This window comes from Meriones unguiculatus, chromosome 11 (genome assembly GCF_030254825.1).
Source record: "Meriones unguiculatus strain TT.TT164.6M chromosome 11, Bangor_MerUng_6.1, whole genome shotgun sequence".
In the NCBI taxonomy this organism is placed as follows: Eukaryota; Metazoa; Chordata; class Mammalia; order Rodentia; family Muridae; genus Meriones; species Meriones unguiculatus.
The window spans coordinates 91,418,505-91,429,406 of record NC_083359.1 but is presented as its reverse complement, the minus strand read 5'-3'; the positions used below and the strand labels follow the sequence as shown (position 1 = coordinate 91,429,406).

Genomic DNA, 10,902 nt, shown 5'->3' with positions numbered 1-10,902 from the left:
GACAGACCGACAGACAGACAGACAGACACACACACACACACACAGAGGCAAATGCCAAAATAGCCAGGTTATAAGGAGAATGAATAGCTGGGTGAGGAAAGCCCTTGAGTTGGGGAAGTTTAGGGTAGGAGAGGAGGTGAGAAGAGGTAAGAAGAGCCAGATGCAATCATCAACTCTGAAATGTGTAACAGGTTCTTGTGATGCCGAGGGAGCCTGGAGGCCAGCATGCTAACACGCATCGCAAATAGCCGTGTGTACCTCTGCCTTCTAGAATCTGGGGAAGGAGAGTTTCCTTTGGACTTGACAGTTATCAGCTTGAGGCTGCTTCTGGGTTAGGGATGGGGCATGTTTTCCATTCTCCTTTCAGCTCTAGAATCCCATCCGGTGCAGCCCGGTACAACCCCCATGCATGCTGTCCCTGTCTCTGTGAGTTCATATGTGCATCGGTCCTGATGTCATTAGGCCTTGTTTTCCTGGTGTCCTAAACCCCCTCTGGTTCTTACGTTCTTTCTGCCTCCTCTTCTTCAGGTTCCCTGAGCTCTGAGGGGAGGGATTTGATAGAAACATGACAGGTAGAGCTAAGTGTCTCAAAGTCTCTCATTCTCTACCTAATGCCTGGCTGTGGGTCTCTGTACTTGTTTCCATCTGCAGCAGGAGGGAGATTCTCTGATGATGGCTTAGCAAGGCACTGGTCTATGAATATAGCAGAGTGTCACTATGCTACTTTTCAAATTTGTTTGTTTGGTCATTTGTTTATTTATTTTTAGAACAGCAGTATTTGGTTTCACCTTAGGTCCCTGGGCTATCTAATCTCTGGTTCTTGGTCACCCAAGCAGTGTTGGGCCTCATGTAGTGGGCCTTAGGTCAAATCAGATCCTACTTGGTTACTGACAGAAGTTTGTGCCATCACCGCACTAGGATGTCTTGCAGGCAGGACATCACTGTAGATCAAAGGGTTTGTGGTTGGGTTTAAATTTCTCCTTTGGTAGCATTTGCAGAATACCTTCCTGTGCCACAGATGCTAGCGTGCACGGGTGAAGAAGGCTCTATGTAGGCACCAGCTCAATTTCTCCATGCTTCATGAGTTGTGTAGTTGTCTTCAGCAATGGGGCCTTGCCATAAGTTTGTGGAGAGCAACCTCTTATAACCTTGGCAACAGCCTGAGTTATTTGGGGGTTCCCATGACCAACAACTCAATTACATGTAACCCAGTCTCATCTGGGGAAGCTTCATCTGGTGACAGGGAGATGTCCTGTTGGGGCTCTGTCTCTCTCATTATTTGTCGATTTCATTTACATCACCTCCACACATACATGTATGTACATAAAATTTAGGAAGCTCCTACCTTGTTATGTTTTCATGCCCTCTCAAATGGCCCTTCATTTAGCCGTCTCTCCCCCATTCCCTCCCCTTCCGCATTTGATCTTTCTGTTCTAGCCTGCCCACAATCAGGCATAGCTATCTAGTCTATTTCCCTTTCCTAGGGAGATCGATCGCCCCTCCCTAGCCCCTTACTCTATACCTAACCTCTGTGGTTTTATGGACTTGCTGATAGCTTGGTTATCACTGACTTAACAGATCATATCCACCTATAAGCTAATGCAGGCCATATTTGTCTTTCTGGGTCTGGGTTACCCCACTCAGAATGATTTTTTTTTCTTGTTCCACCTATTCACTTCTGAATTTCATTTTTTTTTTTTTTCTAATGGCTGAGTAATACTTCACCGTGTAAATGTACCACATTCTCTTCATCCAATCTTCTGTTGAAGCACATTTAGGTTGTTTCCAATTTCTGGTATTATAGATAGAGCATCAGTGGACGACATGGTTGGGCAAGTGTCTCTGTGGTAGAATATACTTAAGCGTGGTATTGCTGGATCTTGAAGTAGATGGATTCCTATCTTCCTGAGGACCACCATGCTGATATCCAAGTTTGCAGTCCCACCAGCAATGGATGAATGGGGGCTTTGTTTTCTACCGTGAACTTCGGACGGTTGGGTGGAAGGGCTTAGCACAGCTTCAGCAAGCCTCACATCACTTCCTCCAGAGTCCTCATTGCTGTGGTCCTCCCACCAGCGCGCGCTGCTGAGCGGCTGGAGGTAGGCGGAGGCCGCAGGAGACGGCCGCTCTAGCCGGCGACTCGGTGGCGGGGCCGCGGCCGCCTGGTTTCCAGGCGCCGCCATGTTGGAAGTGCAGGGCTCCAGCCATGGCTGCGGGCGCCGGGCTGCGAGCGCCGGCTCGGCCGGGCAGCGGGTGGAGGTGCGGCCCGGGCTGTATCTGGGTGGGGCAGGGGCCGCGGCGGAACCGGATCGCCTCCTGGAGGCGGGCATCACCGCCGTGCTGACAGTGGACTCGGAGCCGGCTTTCCAGGCTGGCGCCGGGTTCGAAGGTCTCCGGAGCCTCTTCGTGCCCGCGCTGGACAAGCCCGAGACTGACTTGCTCAGTCACCTGGATCGGTGCGTGGCCTTCATCGGCCAGGCGCGCGCCGAGGGCCGAGCGGTGTTGATACATTGGTGAGTGCCAGGAGCAGGGGCCAATGCCTCGTACGGGGGTGTGTGACCCAAAAGAGGGTCTGGAAACCAGCCCTTGGTTCATATAAAACATATATGTGTATTTGTGTATATACATACAGGTATATATGTATACACATACAGGTATATATGTATATATGTATTTATTAATGTAAAACATGCATATACATGTACATATACATGCGGTATCTATATTTATATACTTGGGGTTCATCAGCTAAGGTTTGGCAGCTCTGTAAAAGAAGTCGGACACCCTTGCCCGTAAATGCAGTGCAGGCCAGATGCGTAGGTGTGTTAGGGTGTAAATGTGTGAGACCTTTCTTCCTGATCCTAAAGGTCACTGTGTTTAACGGGAGAAAAAACATGGGATGTTTTGTTTTTGAGACGAAGTCTGACTGTAGATCTGGCAGACCTGGAGCTTACCGTATAGACCAGGCTGGCTTCAAAACCACCGAGATCCGCCTGTGCCCGCCTCCAGAGTGCTGCACGTCCTAGCGCACCGCCACGCTCGAGGGTTTATTTTTTACCTGTGTAACAGAGCCTTGATTGTCCCGGACTCGCTTTGTAGACCAGGCTGGCCTCGAATTTACAGAGATTTCCCTGCCTCTGCCTTCTGAGAGCTGGGGTTAAAGGCAGGCACCATCATGCCCCGACACTAGAGAATTTTTAATCAAAGTTTTATGTGACACTGGAGAGTTTGGGAAAGCGGAAACTCACAGACCAAAGGAAAACTGTGCATATGCTTGGAGTAATTAAGACTGGACAGTCGCACAGAAATGCGATTGGACAAAAGGAGTGTGGCCTAATGCTAATGGAGTGAGCTGGGAAACTCAGCCTGGCCTGTATTGACTGTCCCATGGGGCATAAGGCAATACCCTTTCTGGATTGATGGTCTCAGGATATATCAGACTGAGTAGATCATAGAATTAATTTGTTCTGCTAACATGTTAGGCTTTTTTGTTTTTGAGATGGAGGTTTTGCTGTGTAGCCCAGGTTATTCTTGAATTTGGGATCCTCCTGCATCTGCCTCCTAGTGCTAGTGTTATATGCGCTAGCAGCATGAGCTACTACTTTGGCTTTAATTCTAGTTTTTGTGCTTAAGACTGAAGAACAGGGTAATTTTAGCCTCCCCGTCTTGCCCTGGGGTGAGTGGGGAGAAAGAGAAGCAGAAGAAATAATAAACAGATCTGGAGACTTCAAGAGGAAAGGACCTTGGACCTTGGGTTTGTTCTGTAGCCATTGCATTTTTTTTTTTTTAAATATACACAGAGTAGTCACAAAGTGTGATTAGTGACTAAGCTCAGCCTGTTAGATCACAGGCTCTGTTTCTTTCCCCGAGAAATCAAGTCATCCCACAGCCCCTTGCAGCCTCCTGCAGCTCTGTGGGGCAGAAAGTTGATCAAATGTGAGTTGTGACCTGACATCTCTCACTGGCAGCTGTGGGCGTGTCTAGGTCACCCACCACCCAGCCTCAAATACCCTCGCATTATAACTTAATGTAGTAGTGCCCTTCTGCCCTAGGACTTTTGGCTTGGAGGCCAGGCCAGAATGGGTCATATACTGTGGGGCGTTCCTTCCCCCAAGAAAAGCTGTAAGAGTCAGGAATTTCATTTGTCCTCTGGAACTGAAGTCTCTTTGTGACACACACACACACACACACACACACACACACACACACAATGGGAAAGGAGCTTCATAGCCACCCAGCTTTGAAGGCCCACTTTCTCCCTTCAAGGCTGGCCTCATGTTGCCTCTGGTATGAGGGTTTCTCCTAATGCTCGCTCACTTCAGTGCTGGATGGTGCCCGGAGGTGGTCTTGGGGCTTTCTCACCTGATGAGCAGTTTTGTGTCATTCCTTTCTATAAACCCACAGGAAGTTAAAACACAACCCGACTCAGAATTATATATCCCTTTTCATTAGGAGGAGGGGACGATGCTTGGGGAGTGTCAGCAGATTTTAGGGAATAGTAAATGGGTTTTCAGTGGACGAGGAGAAACGTACAAAATCTGTTGAGCCTGCAGAAGAGACAGTGAATCATAAATGATTATTTTTGGAATATTAATTGGATCAAAATAGAAGATAGCTTTGCAGGACAGTCTGCTTGCTTCCCCTGCTATTTCAATATAATTAATGAAAACTCGGGGAAAGGACCTGAAGTAATTTTTTTTTGTCGTCTTTGGTGCCTCTGGACTTTAAGCAGACAAGAAGATAAGGCCTCCATCTGCTGCTAATATGAAATAATCGGTACACTAGGATGTCTGTTTTGAGCAGTAATCCATCTTTCAGTGGTAGGACTGGTTAACAAAGGTTGAAGTTCTCAAGACTGCAGAGTAAGACCAGGTTATTTTTAATTCCCTTTTTTGGGAAGTGGTGCTGGTATTAAAGCCAGGGTTTCACACATGGAAGCGCTCTTCTACTGAGCTGCACCCTCAGCCCCAAGAGTTGTTTCTGTTGTTCTTTTTATGCTCTGTTTGGGATGAGGGACAATGGTTGGTGTATTAGAGAATTAGGATATAAAATTTATATCCTAGAGAATTAGGATATAGAAGCCTTGCCAGGATATACTGCAGCAAAAATAAAAGGCTAGAAAATCTTAGCAGGTGCTCGGGGATTCCTGAGGAGTCCTGTTGGGTTGGTTTGAACTGCTCTGTTGGACACTTCCTGTGTGCCAGTAGTTCTGAAGATTTCCATAAGGACAGAAGGCAGGGAGGGATAAGAAGCATGGGGCCAGATCTGGAACAGCTTGAAGTTAAGAGCGAAGGAGCCATGGCAACAGTTCAAATATTTAAGCGGCTATTTTTGAATAGCTAATGCATCCATACTGCCCAGAGTTAAAAAGGAATAAGGAAATAACGGACTGCTTTTGTATGTTGGCAGCATTTAAGAGGTGCTAGGTCACTATGGGCAGAATGGTCACTATGAGCTGGGCACCATTGTCATCGCAGCATGGAGGAGGCTGAGACAGGAAGATCGCCATGACTCTGAGAAAGGAAAAGAACTGAGCTGGACCTAAACTTTACTGTTAATAGTGGGCTGGGCTTTGTCTTGGCTTTTAATTGCTGCAGTTTGTTCTTTTATCTTAAAGGTCTCTTTTTCAGTCATGCAGGAGTCAGTCGAAGCGTTGCTGTCGTGACAGCTTTTTTAATGAAGACGGACCAGCTTACCTTTGAAAAAGCCTATGAAAACCTCCAGACTGTCAAGCCAGAAGCTAAGTAAGTCCACTGTCGCCTGTCACAGTAACAATTCTTTTTTGTTAAAGTGTGTGTGTGTGTGTGTGTGTGTGTGTGTTTCCTGGGCTTGCATAGGCCAGAGGCAAACTTGGGCCCTTTTTCTTTGGCTTTTACCAGTTCTCCTTTTGTATATCTCCTTCTTGCTTCTCATTGTAGGATGAATGAGGGATTTGAATGGCAACTGAAATTATATGAAGCAATGGGATGTGAAGTCGATAGCGCTAGTGCAATTTATAAGCAGTACCGTTTACAAAAGGTTACGGAGAAGTATCCAGGTGAGTAAATGCTAAATACTATTTATAACTGGGCTCTTCTGAGGTGTCATTTACTTGAATGCTAAACGCATTGTCACTTTCCAAGAAATCCTAGGAGGCAGAGACTATTGCTTCCTTTTGTTTAGCAGGACATCACATGGTTTAAAAAAGGCTGGGGTTGAAATCAGGCACTCTGCTGCGAGTGAAGGTTTGCTCTCTCTGCTTTCCTACCTGGTTTCTCAACGTAGAGATTTTTGTTTTTAGTTTCTGATTTTAGGATGTGTCGCCTCTGTTTGGCATTGGGATTTTGTCTGAGACTCTAGAAGGTTGAGCTTGACACTGGGTGCATTTACATTATCTTGTAGAACTTCGGAATTTACCTAAAGAGCTCTTTGCTGTTGACCCGACTACCATTTCACAAGGGTTCAAAGATGACACTCTCTACAAATGTAGAAAGTGCAGGTAAAATATTTTGTATCTTGGAATTTTATCTTCTTGATAATTGGGAAAAGCACTTTAGTTTTCTTTTCCTTTCTTTTTTTGGGGTTTGTTTTGTTTTTCACGACAGGATTTCTCTGTGTAGCCTTGGGTGTCCTGGACTCACTTTGTAAACCAGGCTGGCCTCAAACTCACAGAGATCTACCTGCCTCTGCCTCTGCCTCTATAAGTGCTGGGAAGTTTAATGGGATAATATGGAAAGTTTAAGTTCAAACCTGCTTCAGAAAGAATGCACTTTAGTAATCTGATTGTAGGGCTATTGAAAATTTGAGTAGGATACTGATGGCTTTTTTTTACATTTCATCTGTTTTCATCTTTCACAAGTCATTAATGTTTTTGTCTTTGGTGCTTCTGCAGGCGATCTTTATTTAAACGTTCTAGTATTTTGGATCATAATGAAGGAAGTGGGCCAGTAGCCTTTGCTCACAAGAGAGCGACGCCGTCTCCTGTGCTTACCGCAGGGGCTCAGGCTCACTGTACATCTTACTTCATCGAGCCTGTCCAGTGGATGGAATCTACCTTGTTGGGAGTAATGGATGGACAGGTGAGGACACTAATTTGCTTTCTACAGTCTCATTGTAGCATCGGAATTCTGTTCCCTTTTACACTTTTAAGCTACGTTTTAGAGCTGGGGGCGTGGCTCAGCTGGTGGAGTGCTCGCCTAGCGGGCATGGTAGCCCTGGATTCCATCTCCAGTGTCACAGAAGCCAGGCATTCCTAGCACTCCGGAGGTTAAGGCAGGAGGATCAGGAGTTAAGGCCACCATAGGCACATAGTGAGTGTGAGACTGTCCTCACCTTCATGATACACTATCTCAAGCCAACACAACAAACATTTTAATTAGATTTTAATATTTGTATTACATTTTCTTATTTTGTATATGGTGTGTGCACCTGTGGGGTTTTAGGTGCTACACACTCACATGGAAGTCAGAGGAAAACTTGTGGATTCACCATGTGGGTTTCAGGATTAAACTCAGGTCATCAGGCTTGGCCAAACGGCCTTTGCTTGTTGTGCCATCTTACTGTCTGGATAAACAAAACAAATAACTGTGTTTTGTAGATTGCTTATTAATATTTCATATTGATTCATATAATTATTAATGTAGCAGCTACTCCTTAGCCAGCTACTTACCCAAGTAAGCATACAGAGAGACTATGATTTATTTAGCCTTTAGCACAAGGCTGAGCAATTATTACTCCATGCTAGGTAGCTTCCTCCCAGCCATAATCCCCATCATACTTGCATTATTTTTTTTTAAAGATTTATTTATTTATTACATATACAGTGTTCTGCATGAATGCCAGAAGAGGGCACTAGATCTCATTATAGATGAGTCACCATGTGGTTGCTGGGAATTGAACTCAGGACCTTTACCTTTATAACTCCATTAAGGCTAACATTCATAATGCCCATACAAAATGTCTTCTCACTAAGAGAAGGTGTGTGCCCATTTCTTTGCCTCTCTCATCCTAACAGATACTGTAGAATGTGGAGTAAAAACGGTGCTAATTCTGAAATGTCCCTGACTTTTCGTGAGTACTTATTTGCCAGCTGACAGGTTTCTGTTGCTCTGATAAGTACCACGACTGGTTTGAATGGAAAGGGTTTAGTTCATGTTACAGTTTACAGTCCATCTTCTAGGAAGCCAAGCACGACCCTGGAGGCAGGAACCGGAGCAGAGACAAACTCGGCTTGCTCACTGGCTTGGTCTTCATAGCTTACTCAGCCTGCTTTCTTATATAAACAGGTCGGCCTAACCCAGGGTGTCACCACACACAGTGGGCTGGGCCCTCCCACATCAATCATGAATCAAGAAAATGCCCCATAGGCCAGGCTCATGGTTCCCTCTTCCCAGGTAACTCCCGTTTGTGTCACGGTGACAAAGCTGACTCACCAGCCATGTATAGTTTCTTTTTTTGAAAACATTTTTCTTTTTTTGTAGGAGCTCTTTGAATAGTATAGATAAAGCCTCTTCTAACACTTTTTCCTTTCCATCTCAAACTTATATTTTGTCACATTAAAGTTTAAGAAAGTAGAGAAATGTGTGTGCATGTGTGTATTGTGTGTGTGTGAGAGAGAGAGCTATGTAGAGAGTACTATGTAGCCTAGGCTGGCTTTGTATGTGCTGTGTAGATGAGATTATCCTCAAACTCTTCATAGTCCAACTATCTAGGATTATAGGCATTTGCTGTGCCTGGCTACAGTGTTGTTGTTTTCCAGTTACGTTTCTGAGTTTTATGGACAGACTTAAATAAAACTTACCTGTTTATTTCTTTGGGAGAGGAGAACGCCTGCCATGGTGCACGTGTAGAGGTCAGGGCGACTTTGTGGCTGGGGTTAATTCTTCCCACCTTTGCATGAGTTCTTGGAATTAAACTCAGGTCATCAGGTTTGCTTGGCAAATGCCTTTACCCACTGATCCGTCTTGCTGGCCCCATGTCCAGACTTTTGTAGCTTAGTGTTTAAAATACAAATCCCTCCTCAGACCATGTACACTAAACATAGATGGGAGCGCTGTCACGAGCATTAGAGAACGTGCAGTTGATTGGTGAGTGCTTTTGGATTTCTCTCCTACTGGAACATCAGTATATCTGACCTATATGCTACTGACACCACTTAGAAACAGAAGGTGAGAATAGGAGTATTCATTTCCATCCTTTACCATGCTATAAGTTATTAGAAGGCAAGTGTCTGTTACGCCGATTAAATTAAAACATTCTTAGTTGCTTTGAGCTTTGCGTTTCCCCTTCAGCCTGGGTTCCTATTCCCCTTCTTCAGAACAATGTGCCTTTTCTATACTATTTGTAGTTTATAATGAGAAAAATAAGTGTATTTTTATGTATGTGGGAACATTACAAATTTTTTGATGACCTATTTTAATAACTGTGCCTATTTTATATATTCTGCATTGTCAAAGATAGTCGGGGGATGTGTATAAAAGTGGGATACAGTAACAAATTTGCTTTTTTTCAGCTTCTTTGCCCAAAATGTAGTGCCAAGTTGGGTTCCTTTAACTGGTATGGTGAACAGTGCTCGTGTGGTCGATGGATAACCCCGGCTTTTCAAATACACAAGAATAGAGTGGATGAAATGAAAATGTTGCCAGCTCTCGGATCACAAAGAAACTATGAACCTAGGGCAGAACCTGGAGTAAAACCTGGTGGAACGCACTTCGCTTGATTATTATCTTCCCTAGTGGAAGGATTTGGAATGTCCGAAGATAACTACTGATTGTAACAGCTATTGGTTGGCAGCTTATTACATGCTGTATATGCAGTACTTGGCTCAGCAATCCAGGCTTTGAATCACGTAAATTGGATTTGATATTAAATTCTTTTGTAACCCAGATACCGTGTTACATGTTCTAAAGCTTTCATGCTGTTTGGATGGAGCCCCTGCTTTAAGCACGTTAGGAAAGTGTTCTACCTCTGAGCTATATCTGGAGCCTCTTCCATTTTTAAAAGTTACGCATTGTGCTATGTTGGTTATGTGATACTAAAGTCTAGATGGCTAAAATTGAATGTAAGAACATGAAACTGTCAGTATCCAGGCAGACACTCTTTGGTTTTCAGACATATAAAGCAGAATTACTTGGTTGTAATATGAAAAATCATTTTTGTTTCATTTAACGGACATTAGTAAACATACACACACCCTTTGGTGACTCCCTCTGGGGAGATGTGAACAAACATGTGTCCTACTTGGGGCACTGACGATAGACCAAAGAGATGGTTCCACGGACGTCCAGCTTGCTGAACTGGTCAGTTTGTTGGGTTTCTTACAGGAGCATGGGCAACTCGAAGCATTTGCATTACCAGAAAGCCAGCCTGGGTATCCGCTCACAGAGGTTGTAATGCTATAACTTCCTGCTCAGTCTGTAGGCAGCTTGCTGCAGGAGAATCTTTTTTTCCCCGTGATCATCACGGTTTATATTATCTCTGGGACGGGCCTTGTGAATCTTGTAACTGGTTTGAGCCTTGTAGATTTCATTAATCTTTCTTTCCTCCTGGGAGTGGGGAGAGAATATAACTGAAAACGAGTATGTGTTTGAGACAGGGTCTCTCTGTAGCCTGGTTGTCCTGAATATCACTGTAGACCAGGCTGGCTTGATAGAGATAGAGATCTTACTGCCTCTGCCTCCTGAGAGGACCAGGATTAGAAGTCTATCACCATGGGTGGCCTGATTAGCTTTTTAGTCTTACCTGTAGCAACTAGAATTTGTTTTGTTTCTTTATTGTTAGAGTTAGATTTAATTAGATATGAGCATTTTACATGAAATCAGAATTAGCTAAAAGAGGGACAGTCCATGACCTTAAGATATTTTTACTTATTTGTGTCATTGTATTGGACACAGATATGGAGCTGGACAGTGGTGGTGCGCACCT

General features: G+C 44.5%; 1 protein-coding gene across 2 annotated transcripts; it reads left to right on the top strand.

Moving 5' to 3' along the window:
• Positions 1 to 2,134: 2,134 nt before the first annotated feature.
• Dusp12 (dual specificity phosphatase 12) lies at positions 2,135 to 10,127 on the top strand. Of its 2 annotated transcripts, XM_021647145.2 has the most exons (6): positions 2,145 to 2,513; positions 5,631 to 5,744; positions 5,919 to 6,037; positions 6,382 to 6,478; positions 6,872 to 7,058; positions 9,491 to 10,127. In XM_021647145.2, the coding sequence occupies exons 1-6, from the start codon at positions 2,182 to 2,184 to the stop codon at positions 9,695 to 9,697; spliced, it is 1,056 nt and encodes a 351-aa protein (XP_021502820.1). In that variant the 5' UTR covers positions 2,145 to 2,181; the 3' UTR covers positions 9,698 to 10,127. The 2 variants fall into 2 exon arrangements, with proteins under 2 accessions (XP_060220635.1, XP_021502820.1); XM_060364652.1 differs by lacking the exon at positions 6,872 to 7,058 and having other exon boundaries at positions 2,135 to 2,513; positions 9,491 to 9,569.
• The last annotated feature ends 775 nt before the right edge of the window (positions 10,128 to 10,902 follow it).